The sequence below is a fragment of the Lissotriton helveticus genome, chromosome 3_1 (assembly GCF_964261635.1).
Source record: "Lissotriton helveticus chromosome 3_1, aLisHel1.1, whole genome shotgun sequence".
In the NCBI taxonomy this organism is placed as follows: Eukaryota; Metazoa; Chordata; class Amphibia; order Caudata; family Salamandridae; genus Lissotriton; species Lissotriton helveticus.
This window is the reverse complement of record NC_136061.1, coordinates 378,075,101-378,098,088: the sequence shown is the minus strand read 5'-3', so window position 1 is coordinate 378,098,088 and position 22,988 is coordinate 378,075,101. Positions and strand designations below refer to the sequence as shown.

At 44.3% G+C, this 22,988-nt stretch overlaps 1 protein-coding gene across 1 annotated transcript in view; it reads right to left on the bottom strand.

The window, feature by feature from the left end:
- The window catches only part of PIGS (phosphatidylinositol glycan anchor biosynthesis class S), a 198,835-nt gene that overhangs the window by 63,268 nt on the left and 112,579 nt on the right, over positions 1–22,988 (bottom strand). Inside the window, exons 5-10 of the mRNA XM_078680112.1 lie at positions 6,927–7,018; positions 5,788–6,022; positions 4,872–5,014; positions 4,677–4,791; positions 3,058–3,203; positions 183–283 (exon numbers count right to left, since the gene is read on the bottom strand). Coding sequence (XP_078536238.1) covers positions 183–283; positions 3,058–3,203; positions 4,677–4,791; positions 4,872–5,014; positions 5,788–6,022; positions 6,927–7,018 — 832 coding nt within the window. The remainder of the gene's footprint in view (positions 1–182; positions 284–3,057; positions 3,204–4,676; positions 4,792–4,871; positions 5,015–5,787; positions 6,023–6,926; positions 7,019–22,988) is intronic.

Here is a 22,988-nt window from a genome sequence, read left to right as displayed (position 1 = left end):
ACCCCCAGTAGTTACGGTATAGGTATTATGGTTACAAGTTAGTCTCAATAATGGGATACTATAGAGAAAGAAGACCTCAAGCAGGCTATTAACATCAGAAAGAAAATACAGTGTCAGAGTGCTGGTGAACCACAGAGGGTAAGAAATGCAATGGCTGACAAACTCTCCTTCTTCCATCTTACCGAAGCTGGGTCAGAAAGACCTCCATTACTTTTACCATGTCAATATCAACATGGACCGGGAGAACACGTTCCTGCTCTTCACTGTAATCCACATTATAAACCTGAGAAAGAACAAAGAAGAGGGAAAATCAGTCAAGAATGAACTAACCTAAACAGTCACCAGAGCAAACACAACCTGCTCCTATCCTTCTCCCCAGACAAAACTTAAATTTTATATCAACCAATGAGACTGATCTAATTACCTACTCACCAGAATCCCAGACTCCAGCTGGCCTCTCTCAAGCTAAGAGACCAGAAAACAATACCCAAACACCTCACTCATCTTCCACACTCTCTAGAAAACTGGTGACTGTATAGCCCACAAACCTCTGTCCTCGAACCTCCGAAAATCCTAACCTCTCTTATCACATAAGCATCAGCTGGACAGTCAGAGACAGAAGGAATGACTGAGTCTATGTGCTTTGAAAGCTGTGGACATTTTCCCTTCCGGAGGCAGAGTTTGGTGGTGTTAACCGACCCTCCCAAACTGCCCATATATCTTCAGGGGTAGTTCCCTTATACACCGGAGCTCCATGTCATCTAAGTAGAATAAGGGCTGGGGGAGTAAGAAGGATATCTTCAGCCTCAAGATCTCTGCACATGCTGTTGGGCAGAGATCTCCTCATGACAGACATGACAAGCTGGTGAAAATAGGGTAGTTTGAGTCCGATGTCTGGGCTTCAAAGGTAGTGCAAGGTGTTGGAGTTCCAGGATAGTATGGCTCACTCGATCCTACAGTGAAGAGAAAGTTGAAATGCTTGGACAACAATGCCCACTCTGCAAGTCATCAGAATTCTGGGTTCTCCTGTAACAAGAACTCAGTGGAAAACTGGCCACTTTAAATTTTCATTCTCTCTTTTTTTTTTTAAATGCTGCTTGGGGAAGAGGCAGACTCTGCGATAGTGGCCACAAAGGAACCACTGTTGGCAGCATTTGATACCATCTCCAATGGCATTCGCCTACAACTCTTGCTAATAGCGGGCTCGTGAGCCAGGCACTGAGTTGGGTTGAGTCACTTTTGGAGAACTGATGGCAGGAAGTTTGTTTTGGCACCTTTCTCCTTGGCGATCAGATTCCACAACATTATGGTGCCACAGTGCTCATCCCAGAGCATACTTTATTCAATATTTAAATAGCCCCATTGGCACGCCTTGTTGAGGTGTTTGGCTTGGATGGCACTCAGCTGCTCCACTCTAGAGACTGGGTCGACAGCCACCGGAAACACTTTAAAGCCACTTACGAGCGGTTTTCGACAGGATGCGCATTAGTCACATCAAATGCAATTTGGTGGAGACCAACATTTTTCTGTTCAGGCCTTTTCAAACAAATTGGCAGCACAGCTGTTGGTCGGAGACATTACCATAACCTCCCCAACTGACATTAGCGGAAAAGAATCTAGGGGTCAGGTTTGACACTCCGCTTTCCTTCTAGTCCCAGGTGTCTTCAGTGGAGGGGGGGCGGGGCTCATGCTTTGCAAGGCTTCAGGCCTTTAAAGAGTTTTTCTTCCTCTACATTCCCGCAGGACATGATCAGATGGCTGAACATATTCCAGAATGCTGTGGTGCGTCAGATCTTGAAACTTTCCCGACATGATTGGATTTCTCCCCATCTCAGGACTACATTGGCTGCCAGTCATGAAGAGTCCCTAGTTCTTGCCCAAAGGGTCTTCCTTTCCTCAGTATTTCTCGGCTGGGCTTCTCTATTACATCCCTCCAAGAACTAGGTACCAATTTTCCCAGAATTAAGCAGGGAGACACAAGCAGAGTTTTGTAGCACCTGAGGAAGGAATCTGTAGAGAAAGGCCTGAAGGCAGGGATGTGGGATGATGAGATACCCTCGATGGTACATGAAGAGCAAGGACATGAGTTGTGTAAGTGGTTATTGCCTGGTTCTTCCTAAATGTAATTAAAAAGGGGAGCGAAGCTGTGACTGACTTAGAATTAAGGTTCACTGCTTGCACGATTACATGGTTGCACTTTCTTTGCCTCCAGGAGGTTTTCTCAAGCTGGATTGCTGGAATGGGTTGAGAATTATTAATATCTTGCAATAATTGAAATGTGTAAGTAGGTTCCTTGGGGTTACCTTGAGATGCATCTATTCCACCCTTTCTACAGACAGACACACAAAAACAAACAAAAAAACAAAATCCCTGCCAAGTGCATACCAGGTTAATGAACTAGTTGACAGGATCGGGTTGGTTGTATTCCTTTTGAGGGGATGTTGTTATATATTTCCCCAGGTATGAGGGGTCTTTAGATTTTGGTCATATTTGTTGTATAAAAATTTCACAATACAAGAGAACTCATTTTAGAGTACCACCTTGTAAAAAGTTATTTTTGATCTATTCAGATGTCATCAACTAGTGTATGTGACAGTGGGTGAAATAACTTAATTTTCAGATTATACACATTTCTGCCAGTTTTGTATTTTTGTCGTAAAGCAAAAACTAATGCCAAACATTGCATACAAGAGGCTATAAATCCACTACAGGAGCAATGGATGTATTTAAATGTTGTTTATCAAATATAGACACAAACCTTATGGGTGCACGCTGGTTTCAGTTTGGTCTTGGCACAAAGAATAGTACTGCAGGTACCACACAGGTTACAGCTCACTTATGCTAGACTCTTTATCCAATATGCACCATTAAAAGATGCTTTCAGACTTTTCTTTGCTTTCCACAAGATTACCTCCATCTCAGCATCACTTTCCCCTACATGCACCCAAACTTTTCAAGACTACTAGTATTGCCTCAAATACCCATCACTCACCTCATCCAAGCGCGGACTTTATAGCTTCTTATAGCACAGAATGCTTACAGTTATAGGCTCCTTACCATGATTCCACCCCAGCGGGGACTATGGAAAGCATTAGTGACTACGGGGATTCCATCATGGTCTTTGATGTAGAGAGGCGAATGGGAATATTCAGGGACATACAGCAAGAAGTTCAGAACCGGATAAAGTGAGGCAGCACTGGAACCTGTAGCAAGAAAGGAATACATAAGGGTAGAACGTTCTTTGTTGTATCACCATTCAGCTGCGCCACGGTTTAGTTCTGAGACAGACCTGTAAAAGCAAAATCACTAACAGGACTATCCACATTACATGTGCCTATTCCCTGCCTATTCAACCCCCACCCCCTAAACTCATCGGAAAATGTTATCAGTCCTCCAGTGATAAAGGACACTGACTATGAAGCTTCAATTCTATCTATTTCATACTTCTCCAGTGGGCCTAACTATGCAATCCTGAGCCAATTATTTTCTCTCTCTTTATTTTAGTTTCCTTGTCTGCCATAAGTGGAGCGCTCAGAAAATGGCTACCATCAGTTAAGCATAATTTAAAATTGGACATTTACATTTAGTTTACATTTAGAAGATGCCCTGACATTAGGGGAAAATCAGAATAGTTGGGAAACAAAGGAATTCTGTAATACCTAGTCCCTTCCACCCAAAGTTTATTTTTTGAGCCTTTACCTCAAACATATGGTGCCTAGAGTTAACACGTGGCAGAAAGAAAAGGCTCAACGACAGTGTTGAAGCTATTGGGAGACTGCTTGTCCCACTATATTACACTGAAAGCCAGGCCTTTGGCTCAGAATCCTATGTCGGTAGCATACGGAGGATGTACTGCCACCAGCAAGGAAACTGGTTTACACGGCCACTGACATTCGGTGAGATCTAAAGGTGTATAATTTGCAGTCTCGGAGTCAGACTGTCAGTCAGATTCAGGCAATAAGCCTCCGTACTGGGACTGGATTTCCAGTTCTAGTCTCAGCCCCACTGCTTGTGAGGCACATGACTCCCAACCCAGCATACATCCTGATGTACGCGATCTAGAACAGAGTCCCGTGGTTATGAACGTTCGTCACAGTATACCACAGGTCATGTTACAAGCTTCTCATCCTTGGCTTCAAACATGCAGATCAGCATGCCCACCACTTACCTTGCATAGACAAATCTCCCTTCACACTCTTGACTACTGACAACCTTTCATAATCAAACTCCACATCAACTAAGCACCACAAGTCCTCAATGCCTCCAGATTCAGTACTTTATCCACTCTTTCACCCCACATTTGAAACAGTACAACCTAAGCATAAGAAATGCCTCCTCTAGAGCACCTTTAAAATGGTCTCAAACACCACCTCCTTGGGCTCCAAAGTCTCATCAGCTCCCCAACTCTTCAAGGTGTAAGTCACTTGCACAGGGTACATCCTGAACTTGTCCTACCCACGAACGTATAATGTTTGATGTATGTAATCAGTCCCCAAACATAGTCCTGTCACCATAAGTTGCCTTTTTGTTACCATTTATGGCTAAGTTCCAATGTATTACTTGAAGTAACCCCAAGAGCCTGTTAAAGATATTCAGCAACTACATAAATAAAAACAGCTGGGTTATGTCATACAAGGTAAGAACCTTGAAAAATTAAATAACTCTGTGCTTCTTACCAAGTCTGGCCTCTATCGGGTTAATAACATGAGGAAGACTGTGAGCATTCAGGATGTAACCGGAAGATGCCTTGTCAAAGCGAGGTGTGACCCCAAGAACAGCATAGTACAAAATCTAAAGTGGAGAAAGAAGTAAATTTTAGTTCCAAAAGAACTCCATCAAACATAAAAATAGAGATCAGGAGTCCAGCCCACCTGAGAGTCTACAGAAACATTGGCCACAGGTGCAAGCTTGTCCAGGAATGGCTGGATGTAGCCGTCCACAGCACCCTGAATGTTCCAGTGCAGGTCGTGTGATTTGGGGTCTGGGTTCAGCAAGCTGAACGTGATCTCGTAGCCTGAGAATCAAGAGAGAGGAGATCAGTACTTGGCATAGAAGGACCTCAGAGATAAGAGCAAAGGTATTGGGTATTAAGAGAAGGCAAAGGATTACAGCAGCATGGGCCACAGCAGAGTGGGTAGGTGTCCCAACTGAGGATGCTACTAAATTTGTATCAAGGCAAGCACATGATGGAGGGCGCACAAGCAGCTCAGTCTACGCACAGCAGAAGAAGCAATCAAAAGGCGGACCAAGTGGGTGATCAAAGTATAGATCGGAAGGGAGAAGACACAGATCTCTAGCGAGCAAATGAACAGTTCAGAACAGGCATGGGGGTCTAAGTAATCAGGTAGGGGGGAGGTGCAAAGAAGGGGGCCAGGTAGAGATAGAAATCATGGCATGTACATGAGGGGATCAGTTATTGCAAATTAGAGGACACATCAAAGGGAAGGGAGTTATGTCAACAAAGAGGGCAGAGCAAGAGATTAGGGCAGTCAGTCACAGAAAAGGAACACAGATGGGTGCAGGGGCAGAAAACACAGACACCAATCAGACAGCATCAAAAACATGTCGGGTGACACCACAAAGCATTCCTGAAGGAGATGGTAAAGTGCACCCACATGGTCTAAAAGTATATATCATTTACAAAAGAATGCAAACTAAATACTGGCTCACCACTATAAGCTTTTATTTAGGTTTAGCATGAGGCCAAAAGCTTTCTGATGGTGCACCCATAATGTAATCTAGAGATCAAAGTCCAGCAACCATCACAAAACTCCCACCATCATGTACCTGGGCTGGATTTGAATGCTCGTCTGCTGTCTGCATAAGCCTCCTTGGTAAACTGGCCAATAGGAATTCGATCGGATAATGCAGCCATAATAGCATCATCATTGAAACACATGGCTTGGACGATCGTCTCCGCTTTCTTGTTCACAACAGCCAGAACCTCTTCCACCCTCAAAGAAGGTAGGTGCAGACTCTCCATCACAGCAGTGCGGTGCTTGCCTATGGAGACACCAATACCCTGCAAGGCCGAAAGGGTAGAAAGGACAATAAATATAGTAGAACAAATCTTGCCTTACAGAAATCTGCTGCTCAACTGAGGACCCAGTGTACCCTCTATGATGATGCAGATGCTCTCTTCAGAGCAGGTGACAGTCTGTAGGCAGGGATGGTGGATAAGTTGTGTAATCAACTTCAAAAGAGTAAAGAAAATGGTACAAGAGGTAGATTTGCATTGGTTTCTTCAAAGGCAAGAAGTTGGTGGTGGCTCTAATGTGTTGTAAAAGAGTGTCCCAGAGAAGAGGAGCGTTGACTGTTATGTTCACCCTTCAGTAAGGTGAATATCTTTCTTTGTATGGGGCAAAGGACAGTGGTGGTGATCGAGATATGCTTCTTTGGTTGTGAAGGAAGAGTTTAATTTGTGAGGTAGGCAGGTTTCTCTTTGTGAAGAGCACAGGGCATGATGTAGAGGAGCTTGTTATGGCACCGATATTTGATGGGGAGTTAGTGTAGTTATATGAAGTATTCTGCAATGACATTCAGCCCCGTCCATAAATATTATAATGCATATCATCCAGTGGCCCGCTGCTCACCTACACCATCTAAATATCTAGCTGCAATTTACCATTACCTGCCAAATACTTTGGCTTGACACATGTGTACTGTCTTTGTATTAACTGTAAAGAATAAATACTTGAAATACTATAACGTAGGGTAATGGGAAAAACTTCATAAAAATAGCTCTCCAGTCCTTCCCGCAGATTGATATTATAGTAAGGTTCTCTCTCTCTCCCTCTCACCCTCTCCCTCCCCATATGCACCTTGGAGGAGAGGACTCTAAAGAGGTAGGGCAAGCTAGAGACAACACCTCTTCTGACAGAGTGGCATCTTGGTGGCAAGACTGTATGAAAAAGAAAAGAATCTACCTGAGGAAGAAGGGTAGATGATTCTGGGATCACATACACTGTTAATGAACCCTGGGTCCCTTTGTCCAGCTGATATAGAGCTTCGTCACATCCTGGAGATAAAGAGGTCATTAACACTCTTTTTAAGAAGAGTCATGGGTCTGAAAACAGAAAGCATTAAACATCTGGAACATACGACACATCTGACAGTATGGACAAGTTTGAAGCCTCCGCTTCCCTTTCTGGGGGAAAAGGGTAAAGGTTAGAGATGTGGACGAAGAAGAAATGGTGTGGAAGAGTGATAAGGAGTGAGGATGATAGAGGGAGGTAATGATGGTGAAAAGTTATTGGGTCAGGCAGAAAAAGGTGAAGAAGAGAAGGAACGAGCATGATGACTGCATACAGATGAACAGGGAAAATACATGAGGATAGAGGGGTGTGGATGAGAGCAGAGGGGTAATGGGTCTGGGAAAGAGGGTAAGGGAAAATGAAGTAGGATAAAAAGTGGGAGGGGTTGAGAATAAGGGTGAGTCAAGTAGGACGGGGATGATGGAAGGAACATTGTTGAGTGTCTGGGGTCCATGAAAGTAAAAAGGGAGAGGATGAGGGTTTAGAGCATACCTGAAGACAATGGGAAGGAATGATGGGTTTTGTAGGCAGTGCTTGTCATAATTCAAAATCAGTTACAATACCCATGTAATAATGGAGGTAACAAGAAAGATCTATCATAAGATGGTGCTGAGGCAGAATCATCAATTTAGAAATAATGATCTAATAACTGTTAAGACAATATTAAGCCAAGTGGACAGAAAACTGGGAGTACCTGTGGAGGATAAGAAGAACTGGTGAAAAACCAATTCTGATACACTTATGTTAACTGAGACTAGAAAAAAGGCATTGGTGCATCCACTGGAGAAGTTTAGTGGGATACGTACCCTTCCCTATACCCTTCAAACTTTGCAAAATATCATTTAGTCTACTTCGCCTTTTCCATGAGTCCCTCCTTCATCCGAAAAAACTCGTGGACACCCTTATGCCTAAACACTGCACACATGGTACTAACAGCTCCATCATGAGGGATACTCCAGAAGGGCTGAACTTTTTGGTGTACACGCACATATAATTCTGCTGCCTCTATTGTTATGCTGGTGCAGTGTATATGCCTATATGGCTATTGTTCCTTATTACAATTCAAATGTGCATCTCTATCTGTCACAAACACTCGTTCATTATACGGACAGACTCTGTGTCCCATAACACAATAACCGTACCTCAGTAGTCATCACGCACAACATGAAAACACTTCCCACATACCCTCAAAACAAGAACAAAACCCTTGCAACTACTCACCTACATCGTGTAGCTTGCAATCCATCTGGGTGTTTCAGCCTGCTGCGTACAGGTAATAAGCACTATACAAATGCTTCTATACAACACTGCAAGTGAGTAAAAGCTCATCTGCTGAAGAGCAGACTTGAGAGCAATGTTCCAAAGACTGCACCAAATAATATCACTGTCATCAAAATATTTTTGATTCAAGTTAGGAGTGTCTAAACTTACTAGTGGGGTGGGTGTCAATGTTCTTCAAATGCTGATATCAGCATGTTGTTAGCGACATATCTGCCATTAGGTGTTGCAGCAGGACAGAACCAAGTGCCCAGGAATCAGCCAGGGTAACCATAAAATGGTAGAGCATAGTTTGATTTTCCTGGTCGGCAGGGCTCAACATACTTTTATCTTTAAATGTTGATAAAAGTAGATTGAAGGCCATTTCTAAATGAAGGGAAGGGCTAGCAAGATGTAACCAAGTATCCAAGAATTAACATTGCAACCAGCTCTAAAGTGGTAGGTAGTATTCTGTTCCCAACTTCATATTTGTTTCTTCTAATGCCGATAAAGTCAGATTGGGGATCATATTTTCACATTGGGAAGGGATAGCAATATAGGACCCATTTCCTAGGGTTCAGCCTGGCTAGTCGGACACATTGCAGACAGCTTTAAAGTAGTAGGGTGTATTCTGATTTGTCACGCTTGGCAGGGATCAGCATGTTTCATCTTCTTCAGCAGAGAAGGCAGATTGTGGGTCAAATCTCCTCAAATCGGAAGGGTTAGCAGCATGTGACCATGTCCCCAGGAATCTGTGTGGCTAACCAGAGGCACAGCAACCATCTTTAAAGTAGTAAGAAAATAGGTACTCTAAATTTTTTCATAAAAAGTGCCTATATGGCCCATGTCCAGAGTTCCTGAAAGAAAAATGCAGCTGCAGTTTCTCTGAAGAACACTACAGGAAGGACAAACACCAACATGCACAAAAACAGAGCGAAAATCCAATTAATATGCTGTTCTGGCTTAAATGCTGTCCTCACTGGTAACTATTAAATCATTCTCATCAATCATAAAAAAAACATTGTTATCGACAGCATTCTCATTGGAGTTCCTATGAGACAAGTGATAGTCATCGACAACAATAATCCCGTCAACAGCAATACCATGGACAATGATGAAAGGGGCCACTCACCGAGCTGGGCATACGCTCGATGGTATTTTTTACCAATGATGAGAGGCTATCAACTGAGGAATCTATCCCTCTGTCATGGTCTGACCACCTGGCTGTCCCATTCCTACTTAGCTGTCCCCATACATCTGCGCCCCCTAACATACCTAGCAAGCAGGAATTCCGTAGGAACTACAAGGACATCTCAAATAATTCCCTCTCTCGGTGGGCATCCAGCTGGTGTCCATCACAGGAAGAAAGTGCCTCCACAGCTGCAATGCAGTTTGATAGAACCATGATGGAAGCTCTAGATGAACTAGCCCCTTTACAACCCTGCTGACGTACCAGGAAAAGGCCCTCAGCCCCTTGGTTCTCTGAACACCTTAGACTCTTGAGACAGGAGGTAAGGAGACAGGAGCGCCTCTGGCACACAGGATGGGACCTAAAAGATAAGGAAGCTCATAAGATCCTGCTTAGAAAATACAAGGCCGAAATTATAAAAGCCAAACAAGAGCACTTCTCGACCCTGACAACTTCATTGTCCTCCCCTAAAGAGCTCTTTAGGGTTGTAGATTCACTTATAACCCTCCAAACCCCGGATCCTGTAGTGGCGTCCCAAGAGCTTTGTAATAACATCGCCTCTTTCTTCCAGACAAAAATATCAGATATCTACTCTGCCTTGGAGTCACAAAAATTGCTCATGAGCGGGCCCCCTGTCTTAGGGGCTATGGATCCCGCCCCGGTAGAAATATCTTTCCCGGGAACCCTAGACTCTTTTCCCCCTCTCTCTGTGGACACGCTTGATAGCCTCCTTAAAAAAACTAAATCAGGCTCTCCTCTGGATGTGTGTCCCCTAAGGATTCTTAAACAATGCAGAGAAATTCTCCTGCCGCCTCTGGTAGACATCATGAATAGAGCCATGAGAGAGGGCGTCTTTCCCATCCAATGGAAAAGTGCGGTTGTAAAACCTCTTCTAAAAAAGCCCTCCCTGGATCCGTCGGTCCTAAAAAATTTCCGGCCCATTTCTTTACTCCCTGCTCCGGCAAAAATGCTAGAGGCGCATCTCAATGCACACCTTGCCGCTTTTGTTGAGAGCTCGGAATGTCTCGATCCCTCCCAACATGGTTTCAGGAGGGAACACAGCACTGAGTCAGCCCTCACCATAGTGTTGGATAATATCCGCACTCGTGTTGATGAGGGCCAGACCACCCTCCTGATCCTTCTAGATCTGACAGCGGCTTTTGATACCCTCTCTCCCTCAGTACTAACATCTCGGCTGAGGGAGATTGGGGTGCGTGGAGCAGCCCTGGATCTCCTCACGTCTTTCCTCACCCATCGAGTGCAAAGAGTGAAGCTGGGGGAGTATCTATCTCCATCCCTTCCTGTGCAATGTGGGGTCCCTCAGGGGTCAGCCCTTAGTCCGACCCTTTTTAACATCTACGTGACCCCACTTGCCAGGCTTATTAGATCCTATGGGATGGAGATAGTTTCCTATGCGGACGATACCCAGATCCTGGTCTCTCTCTCCCACGCTAGCGTCCCGACTGCCCACAATTTTAGATCTTGTATGGAGGCGGTCGGTAAATGGATGATCCTAAATTCGCTCAAACTAAATGGAGAGAAGACTGAGGTGATGGTGTTCGGAGGGAAAGAGGAAGTATGGTCTTCCTGTTGGTGGCCAGACTCACTAGGAGCCTGTCCCACCCCCACCTCCTCCGCAAAAAATCTGGGGGTTATGATAGACCCTGCCCTTGACATGGGTAAGCAGGTTAGCCGAACCATCTCTACCTGCTGGGGCATTATCCATATCCTTAGGAGGATCAGGCACTATCTTTCCTTACAGGCAAGGAAACAGCTGGCTGTTGCCCTTATCGGCTCCAGAATGGACTACTGTAACGCGCTGTATGCGGGCTTGAAAAAGAGCCTTCTGCAGCGCTTACAGGTAGTCCAGAATGCCGTTGCAAGGTTTGTTCTGGATCTTCCCAGGCGCACCTCAGCCACAGCAGCTAGAAAGCTGCTACATTGGCTCCCTATTGAGGCGCGGATCCACTTTAAGACCGTATGCTTGACATACAGGGCTTTGGCCAGAAATAGCCCCACCGGTCTAGGATCTATCCTGTCTCGCTATTCTCCCGTCAGGAATCTCCGGTCCTCCGGCAGACTCCTGCTAGCGGCCCCCCGTTTCAGGAGAGTGAAATGGGGTGGCAGGGCTTTCTGCACCTTGGCGCCCAAATGGTGGAATGCTCTTCCTCTGGAAATAAGATCACTACCCACCTTTCAGGCATTCAAAAGGGCTTTAAAAACACACCTCTTTGCGCAAGCGTACCTGTAGTAATGTAGCGTTTCCCCTTTTGATCTGTTTTGTTAGGCGCCTTGATGCCTTCGGGTTATTGTTTGCGGATTATAAATTTTATTCATTCATTCATTCAATGATGACACCTTTGACAACCAATCCATAGATGTCCCTCCTTTCACCGATGACACTGCCTTTGACGATAACACCATCTATTTCAACACTGGTTGCATTATTAGCTAAGATAGTTGTTGACACAAACACAGTCCACAATGAGCATTCCTACAGCTACCTTTTCACCCATGAAGCTGATGGTAAGCTTGCTCACCTAGAATCTGTCCTCTGAAATAGAGGAAGATCTCAGTGACCAAGTTGCCTCAAAGTCTGTCTATAGTCAAATGCAACTGGATGTGAGTTACGTCCTGGTGTTTGAGGAAGCCCTAGAAGAAGAATCAACTTACCAGGAGTACAATTAACAGCTGTTGTTGTTCTACTACTGTGATTACAGGGGACAGTGTGTTCTGTTCTTGGTGCACTCACACTACCCGAAGGATGTCATGCTTCATCATTGTGCTATTGCTCCTCGTCGGGACGGTGCTGCAATGCCCTATGAGTCCCCCAAAGGGTCACTTTTTTAGAGATCTTTTAGATAAAGCCGTAAGGGTGCGTGCGGGTGAGTGACAGTAGTGTACTGACGTGAAATTAAAAAATGACTGGAGGGGTGTCGAGAAAGTTTATTGTGGAAAAAAATGTCCCTCAGTCATTAGTAAAAACCAAGAGGGTAGTGCTGCTGTGAGGGATGTAATGACCCTCTGTAGCTAGTTTTGTGACGCACCCCTAGTGGGTATGATTTTTAGGTCGACATGTTTTGCGCAATTTACTCAGGAGGAGATCCCATGCGCTTCTTCAGGACCAGAAAGTGTGTAGTGATAGATACAATGGATTTGTGCCTTTGGAAATAAATATAGGGCCATTTAGAAGGTAAGGAAGTAGTATTCTAGAACGACAAAAGCATAAAAATAAAATTGAATTGAGTTTTTATACATGAATATTTAAGGCAGTCATAAAAGTGGCTTGGGTCCCCCATTGGTGGACCAGGTGCTTGTGGTCGAATTTGTCTCTTATTAGCATACATCATGTGAGGCTATAGTGAGCTATGGAGAAAAGTTAATAACAATACAGGACGAACAACCATATAGGTTTACGTGTGAACGTTTTGAGCCATGGCGAAAATGGCAAATTTTGATTGCAGAACAGACAAGACATAGTTCCCAGTTACATAGTCAAGAATGCCATGGTCGGTAGGCAAGCTATGACGCGTATGACATATACATTATACTAGGTCCCACCATTGATGGCAAACCTCAGGTTACTGTGTATAAGTAAGAGCAGATAAGTATTGGTTATAATGTGCTCACCCAAGATTAGCGGGAAGAAATCCCCATGAGAATCGGCTGAGGGTCCCTCGAGACCTATTGCAAGCATTCATAAGATTAGGCATTGGGAGCGTGACAGATAAAAGCAGCAGATGGCTGCTCTTGGTGGCCAATTAAACAAACAATGCAGCAGAGAAATATCTACTTACAGTTCCTCATAGCAAAGGAGGCCCGTACACCTACCCGAGCTCAAGCCGTCTCCGACAGTACTGGGACGTTGCCGATGCGGTGTTTATATAGCGCTATGGAGACCGGCATGGGGGTGTGGCAGTTCCAGGTCACGCGTGGAGCCATCAAGCAAGAGACGTGCTTGGCCTATTGTGTCTGGGATTAACGTTATCCTTGAACCTCTCAGTCAATATTGTCACCACTTTTTACAACCCTTGGTCCAGACAACACCATCATTCTTGAAGGATACAAAAGCCACTATCTGCCTCATTGAGAACCTCCCGGAGCCTCAAGAGATCACCCTACTTGTTACTCTTGACGTGGTGGCACTATACAAAGAAGGCTACCATCAGAGTGATTGAGGAGACCCTCAGGACTACTACAACCACAACACATCTACCTATTGACTTCATCATGGAATGTATCAAATTGACCTTGAAGAACAACTTTTTCAGATTCCACAGCCAGATCTACCATCAAGTCCACAGGACATGCATGGGTAGTACATTTGCGCCGAGTTTGGCATGTCTGCATGTGGTGAATTTTGAGGCACTACATATACTGACAGAGAACAATCCCTTTTTTAAAGGAGATAAAAGAACGGAAACGCTACAACGATGACATTCATGGTGCTTTGGACCGGCACGGAGAAACGCTGTACTGAATTCCATGATTGGATAAATCAACAGGATCCCTTCCTGAAGTTCACCCTCTCGAACTCAACAAAGGAAATTCCCCTCCTGGATTTATTGATCGAACTGGATAACAGCTGCTACGAAGACATATCGAAAACCCACTGACCACAATAGTCTCTTCAAACAACTAAAAACTTAGGGGTCTCATTAGGGATTCAACAGTAATCCTCAGCTCTTAGTAACCTTATCAATGGTACAAGGGTACGATGACAATAACACTAACAAACCAGATCACAAGATGTGAAGAACCAGTAACGTAAGTCACCCCTGGTTTAGGATTCCCATCAACGGTCTTGTAATGATCAATATTATCATTTGGTAGTCCTTATCGGGTATTGTGTCTCTAGATCATTGAGACCGGCATACCCAGATAACCAGATACGGGGTAGCGACCCACAATCACTCGGTACTACCACATGATGTTGATATGATGGGAAGTGCAGTGTAAACAAAAATGAGTGGTGGTCTAAAAAAGGATAGGGAACTCAACCAAGGATACTTTTAATAATTGTTGGCCCCTTCCCTAATAAAAACAAGAACAGTATAGTATCATCATCGCAGTCCACACAAATAGCTGCGAGGAGACCAACATGTTTCAGCCACTAAAGGTTAACTCCTCAGGCTTTCGTCAGGGTCTGTGTTCTATAATTATACTACTGCTTAAATGTGATTAAAGTGTGAAAAAATATAGAAAAAAACACACACAAGTGAAAACCAGTAAAGGATATAGTGTTCCTTCGACTGTATCAACTCCTCTCTTCGGCACCTGGTTGAATATGTACTGTGTAAAGAGGACAAACGTACAGGAAGTTCACAATCAGCTACACTGGTCTGTAGAAAACATAATAAATTGTTTCACAAGAATAAATCAGCTTGCTTACTCACCCAGAGTGTCCGGGGAGTGGACCTCACCTCTTCCTGGACCTGGCTCAGGATATGTGAGACCCCGCTCTACAATAACAGAAACCGACTGCGTAAATTACAAAGACCAGAAGGTCAGACATTAATCTACTCTGGCGATGTATGTTTCTACGTAATCCAAGGTCTTCTGTATATGGAGCTAATTAACAACCATCGAGAGATTCACAAAACACCCTCTCTCCACCTCACTGTCAACTACAGGCTAAACAAACAGTGGTGTTCAAGACTACTTAAATCCAGCATATAGCTGGCACAATGAAGAAAAACCTAGTGTCAGGCTAGTAAAACAGGTAGACCTGTAATCCTACCTGTCCGTCGTTGTCTCAGGCCGTGACTGAGTCAGGGGGAGGCACAGTCACTACTAACCTCTGACTACTTCACTGTTCTAGTGAACAACACACAGCCAATCGATATCTGTGGGGGAGGGGCTGGCCCGGTCGCCACCTCCACAATAGTCTCTTGCCTCACAACAGCCACCATCCTAAAGCCCTGAGGGAAAATCTGCCTTATGGACAATTCCTGAGGCTAAGAAGAAATTGCAGTACCATTCATGACTACAAACTAAAGGCTGACAGGCTAAGTGCGAATCTAGAAAAAAGGAGCTACCCCAAGCAAACCATCAGAAATGCAAGAAAAAGAGCATGATAAAACCATTGAGATGCCCTTTTGGAGAGTCACCCTAAACCACAGCAGGACGTCGTCGCATGCGTGACCACATTCACGCATAAGTCCAACAAAGTAAGAAATATAGTGCTTAAACATTGGCATATTATCAATACAGGAGACCTTAACCTGGAGCGCCCCAGATTCGCCTTTACATGCACACAGAACTTCCAAGACTTAATAGTCCACACCAGACCTCGCATTAAACTGGTCGAGGATCAAACAACGTTATGGGACCTCCCGACTGTATAAGTACATTACCCTTGTGGTAATTGCAATGTCTGCACCCTGACCACCAACACCGAGAATTTTCAGCTTGGTGACATAAAATGGACACAACGCACACACACCAACTGCAACACCAAGAACTATGTTTACCTCATTAGGTGTCCCTGTAATCTCCTCTATGAGGGGATGACAGCCAGACAAGTCAGGGTAAGAATGAATGAACATAGGAGCAATGTGCGCTGCAGACTCAGCACTACAAAAATGAGCACACACTACATAGAGAAACAACACACGACTGAGCAACTTTACTGGGCTATTTTAGAGACCAACCCTCAGTGGAACACTGCAACACTGTTACAGAAAAAACAGAGAGGGTTAATAGACTACAGACGAACACACGGGGTCTTAATGATGAAATCCCTTGGATAGAACTCATATGACACTCTTTAGTCGCCTCGTTTATACCTTGGCCCTCAGCATATCAATACTACATTTGGAACCTAGGCAGTATGGCCTTGAATGCCCTCTACAAATCCCATTGAGTATCCTCCTGGCATTTAGTACAACTACAACATTCATGACGTACATTATTAAGGGTTATGGTAATTACCATGCAAACCAAGAACCGGACACATCACGTATGTGTGACACCAGCAAATGTGTGCTTACACTGCTGAGCATTTCTCAGTGCTCAACAAATATGACACGTGATCCATGAGTGGCATACCCTTATCACATTAGGACCTGTATACCAAGATTAATCACATCACCCGGTGATTTATCTTCCCTAGTCTCACCACATTGTGGCCTGCAGAAGATCGGTATAGGTGCCATCCCAAAAATTAGGCGTCTCTCAATTTGGTTACCTTCATTAACCTTTTTAATAAACCGGGATGACCATCTCAACATGGCACCCATCCACGCTTATACAATCGCCAATCACGTCCGTGGCTCAGCGGTCCAACACATGGTTTCCATACATGTACTCTAACTTTCTCATTTTCACTCGGCGACCCCACACGTAGTTTGCATTCCTAGAAATAACTGATTATTTCTCCTGCAGTAATACCCACTCACACTTCACCGATTTCATCGGGTTGAACATTTCAATATAGCACCAGAGTGCGCACGTGCGTGCAGCCTCCAAGCACATCTCTTGCTTAACAGCTCCACACGTGACCCAGAACTGCCACGCCCCCAGGCCGGGTCTCCAGAGCGCTACATAAACACTGCATCTGCAATGTCCCAGTACCAGCGGAGACGGCGTAAGGTCGGGTAGATGTACGGGCCTCCTTTCCTATGAGGAACTGCAAGTAGATATTTCTCCACAGCATTCTTTGTTTAATCGGCCACCTAGAGCGGCCATCTGCTGCTTTTATATGTCACGCTACCAATGCCTAAATTTACAAATGCTTGCAACAGGTCTTGAGGGACTCTCAGCCGATTCTCATGGGGATTTCTTCCCGCTAATCTTGGGTGAGCACATTACAACCAATACTTACCTGCTCCTACTTGTACACAGTGACCTGAGGTTTACCATCAATCGTGGGACCTAGTATAATGTATATGTCATACGCACCATAGCTTGCCTACCGACCATGGCGATCTTGACAATGTTATTGGATACAATATGTCTTGTCTGTTCTGCAATCATGATTTGGCATTTTCGCCATGGCTCAAAACGTTCACACGTAAACCTATATGGTTGTTCGTCCTGTATTGTTATTAACTTTTCTCCATAGCTCACTATAGCCTCACATGATGTATGCTAATAATAGAAAAGAACGAGCACCTAGTCCACCAATGGTGGACCCAGGCTACTTTTTTGACGGCCTTAAATATTCGTGTATAAAAACTCAATTCTATTTTATTTTTATACTTTTGTCGGTCCAGAATACTACCTCGTTACCTACTAAGTGGCACTAGATTAAGTTCCACAGGCAACAAATCCATTTTATCTATCACTACACGTTCTGGTCCTGACGAAGCGCTTAGGATCTCCTCCTGAGACCGGTAAATTGTGCGAAACATGTCAACCTAAAAAACATACCTACTAGGGTTGTGTCACAAACCTAGCTACAGAGGGCCCTTACATCCCTCACAGCAACACTAACTTCTTGGTTTTTACTAGTGACAGAGGGACTCTTTTTCTCAGTAAACTTTCTAGGGACCCCTCCAGTCATTTTTTAACTTAACGTTAGGACACTACTGCCACTCACCCCCACACACTCTTGCGGCCTTATCTAAAAGATCTCCGAAAAAATGACCCTTTGGGGGGGCCCTGTAGGGCATTGCAGCGCCGGCCCGATGAGTAGCAATAGCCCAATGATGAAGCATGACATCCTTCCGGGTGTGTGAGGGCACCAAGAACAGGACACACTGTCCCCAGTAATCACAGTAGTAGAACGACAACAGCTTTCTTTTTTTATTTGATTTCCTCTGTTAGTAACAGTGACTCTCGTTGGTTGAAGTGTATTTTTCGGGAGCACGAGTCACTGGACCTTTATGTAGCTCCTTGTCCCCCCCCTCTCTCTGGTTTTGTGTACAATTAACAGCCATAGACCTTCTTAGCTGACAACACTCTCGCTCTTACTGTGCTCCTCGATACAGTAGACACCCACAGCGGATTGCAAGTACCTGCTGTATTTCTGTCAACTTTGCAGCAGATAGATCGAAGGTGAAGGGAACTTTTATAGTTAGTTTTCAATGCGAATGCCTGTAGAAATATACGCAAACTGAATAGATCTACAAAACCTTTAAAACTTTTTTTTTTAAACAAACTTTGCAGCAGATGGACCCCTTTTAAAGATTACTTCCTCAACACCCTGCAGAAAATCCTATGCCTGCCCTGCCCTTGAACCCTACAGTTTTTCCTTGAGTACACTGGGTAGTCATGCAAGGTTACTGGAGGTGCTTCATGTCAACTTTGGTTTTGTCAACAGACCTGTCAGAGACAAACTCAAAGTGTAGTTCCTTTCTCACTCATGGTGAGTACAGTCTCCTCATCCCAGGCTATACCATGGCTAATGATGGGAACATATTGATTAAAGTCCACCAGCACTGGTCAATTTAGCTCCTAACTGGGGTCTAATGCCTCCATCGTACATCTAGGTTTCTAAACTGTACAGCTATGTGGAATGTGGAATTCCTCCAGCAAATTGTGAATTCCACTTAGGACTGTGTTCTTACAAATATAATGGTAGTTAAATATACGTCGAATATGTCCATTTAGAATATGCAAATATGTATATACACCCTTCCATTTCCCTCCCTAAAACCTATGTACCTTTCCTTTTCTTTTAAACTGAGAGCAGAAAGTGCTTTTTATGTTGTTTTTTCGTATGAATTGCAATGATTTTAATTAATTGTGCAAATAAACATCTATCTATCTATCTAGGTACCTGGATGTTGTGAGGGTGGTCTAAGCCTATTACCCTCTGCTCAGTGCATGTATGACCTGCCTAGCTGAAACTCATCCATTCCCCATTTACTATAAATTGCTCAGCAACAAGGATAGGGTGTAACTTCATGATTACAGGAGCATGTCAACTTTCAAATGTTGCACTCTCTGATAAGCTGTGGCCTGTATTGACCATCAGAGGGTTGTAGCATCTGAACCTCTCAGCCAGTACTTAGCGCACCAATGTCCTCTAACCAAGTAGTAGAAAAGAGGACAACGTGACCAGGAGTGGATACTCTGCATTGGTGTAATTCATCATTGCGACTGGCCCGAGTCTGGGAAGTCAGCTATTGCTTTGCTGCTGCGATTAGCACAGCTACCAGCTGAAGAGCCAGAATGCATTTTTGAGGAACAGCCAAGCTGATCCACTGGAAGATCGGCACAAGGCCCAGTCGATTGAAAGAGCTGAATGAGAACATCTGGATAGACCAAGAGAACTCCAGAAACATGAGGTCTCAAAAATTCAGCAGCTTATGTGGATGTAATATTCAACAAATGCATTGTCACGATTTAGGAGCTGCAATGTCACCTACTGTTATTTGGAAAGGTTGGCCTGTACTGTCCTTGACACCTAGAGATTCTCTTAAGGTGCTCCCTTTCTCTAGTTCAGAAGGACCAGGAAGCGGTCACCTTTCACATCACAGCAACCAATTTTGCTAGCTTGAGGACTTTGTCATGATTCCAGAGCCACTGGAATTATGCTTTAGACCTTATGCTTGATGAGCTATTGTTATTTATATTTATGGCTAGAGCATTAATCTAAAGAACTATTTCCAAGTAGGTCCTGGTCAAACCAGATACGCCCATGGGTGTCCTCGTCTTATAGATACAAGATTTGTAAATGGCCAGAGAAGCTAAGGTCCCCACACTTGCATCCCTTGCTAAAGCCCCAGCCCTCAAGCGCTCCCAAAGATTAACAAGCATTTACAATGCAATAGGTCTCGCAATGACATTGTTTTGAGCTATTGGCAATGAGAATGTTATTGGAGTTTTTTCCCTTCGTGATTACGTAATCAAGTAATGGCGTTGTAAATGACAACGCCTTTTTTTATGTTTTAAAAACGAAAACAAAAATAAAAGGCATTGTTATTTGCAATGTCAATAGCTCAAACTCGCGTAAATGCGAGACCTATTGCATTGTAAATGCTTGTTTCTTTGACTAATTTACTTTTGCTCCTGAGACAAACGTCACTTACTCTGGGATTTTTGGACCAAGAAATACTTTTCAAAATAAATTTTAAAAGTCAGAGCCAGTGTTAACTGAGTATTCTGGTGTAAACTATCTTGTTGTCAGAGCTCAAATGACAACTTCACTGAAACGGTCGAGTGGTAACAGAATTTAGTGGAAACGCACACTGCCCCTTAATTCTGCAAATCTTTACAACACCTACACTAACTAACATCACAGCATTAAACGAGGACAAAAATTGTCCTCACTCCATCTGACTATGAGATCAGATCACAAGGTCAGATCACTAATGCACTTTACAATAGCAAGCCATCTGCTGTTACAGTCTCTTGATTGTCACCTGTGCTGAAAGGAGGAAGGAAAAAAGAGCACAGCAACACTTGATTAAAGGTGGAGTGAGGGGGGCTTAATAACTATGCGATTGCACTTGCACGCTGGTGGAGGCTTTATGCCTCTGGCACACCTTGACACGACAGACCACTCAGCCCATGTGCCATTCCAACAGAAGCAGCTTTGGGCCACCAGAAGTGAATCTCAGTGCATTGAACCGTGATGTCAGGCCAGTAGATAACAAACAGTGCAAGATCACATGCACCTGCTAATGTGGTTAGCAAGATCACACAGCATGTTCTCACAACGCACCTGCGTCGTGGATGGCTGAAGAGAGAAATTAATATATCCAGCACACAGCAGCCCTTGCACACTTGTCACCCCAGGCCGAGCACTGTCCTATAAGAGGCCAGTCCCTTTAAAACTGCCTAATGAAGTGGTACATGACAACAGTTTTACGTGACATCACAACTGGACTTTATTTCACTTGTCCTAGTTGGCCTTTTAAGTAAATGTATTTCCTGTTCCCAATTTTCGCTGAATTGTGTGTACAGACCAGCCCTTTTGGCTGTGTAAATGTGAACTACTGGCACGAATGGGTGAGGGGGTAAACAGCCAGTGGGGAGACCTTAAGGGCATTTTCTTCATTCATTGTATGCCTTGGGCAGCGGGGCAAGTAAGGGAAATGTAAGACGAGATAGGAAGAGATAAGGTCAGCCACTAGGGAGAGGGAGGGAGGGACATATGGAAAGAGAGGGAGAGAGGAAGTGTTGCGATCTGGGCTGAACACAAACAAATAAAGCAACAGGGCCCCGCAGCCCGAGCCCCGGCGGAGGGAGAGGGGAGGAATGCCCGAGGCAGTAGTGGAAGACACTTCTGTATGCATTTAAGAGATCCAAATAGTTTCTGTATCCATTCAACAAATCCAAAACAGATCGCTTCTAGGCGCTTTGAAGAATATAGAACGTGAATGCGGTTCTTGTAAAACTTGTTTAATCAAAGGCAACTGCTGTATAAGGAGCTGCATGAACAAACCTTCCGGCCTGGGAGCAGCATAAAATAAAAAAAAATGCTTGTTTTATGTCCTACCTGAATTAAGTCGAAACAGACATAGTGCACTCATAGATGGCTTCTTAGGTTCTCTGCGGACAAGAAAGGCACACTTCGAAGAGTGCATGCCTTAATTCAGTAGTGAATAGTATTTATGAAGCAGTTATGTATAAGTTTCTGTTTTCCGAGCGAAGACTTACGAAATCTCTATACAATTGTTTTTATCACACCAAAACTGTTGTGCGTTGAAACATGCCTTTGGTTTTGAAAGAAAAGATTTTAAAAATCAAAATGGAAAATGGAAAACTGTGCTAATTGAGAATCTCTTTTAATAATTTCTCGTATTACTTACACACCCATACCTCAGTAAGAAGGCCGCTTCCGTGCAGGAGTTTATCGTCCGTCTTTTCAGTTCCTTCTGAGAGCGGGAGGCTTGAACAGCTACTCTGCAGTTGGCATTTGCCCACGACTGTTGAGCTGCACAACAGGAGGTAACCAGGATGGCCCAGCCCCCAGAGGGAGCCCGGCTCTGAAAACGAAACTACACCGCGTTGAGTTTCGTTTCTCGGGAAAGAGAAACCTGCGCTGTGTGCAGAGGCGGGGAGGGGTCGGTGACTCAGCCCCGTAGGCCGGGGATCAGCTGAGGCTGCACCGCCCTCTCCGAGGCTGGAATTCAGAGTCTCAGCTACTGTGACTCGCTGCTTCATTTGAGTTGGGGGTTGCATTGTGAGGACTGGCACTTATATTTCCGTCAGACATTGAGAGCAAGAGAGCAAAAATCATACAACGCGGAAGGAGAGAATAGAAGGAGGATGGAGAAGCCGCCATGAAGGGATTTACATTGAAAAAAATTAAAGCAACAATACATTTGAATACCAACGGGAAAAAAGCACTTTTTGAAAGCATTGGCTGGCCACCTCACTCCAAGGATCCCTGAGAGAGAGACGCCATACCCAGTACACTTTCATCCAAGTGAAACGGATGCAGAAAAGACAGCGTCTCCCATGTTATAGCTAGTTTACATTGAAGCCGAGAGCCTAAATCACATCTTCCGCTCTTTAGCAACTTACTTCCGTTGTTATAAAACATGCAGGCGCTCTTTCTTACAAATTACTACAGCACGCACATCTCTATGGTCATCCATGCGTTCTCAGTC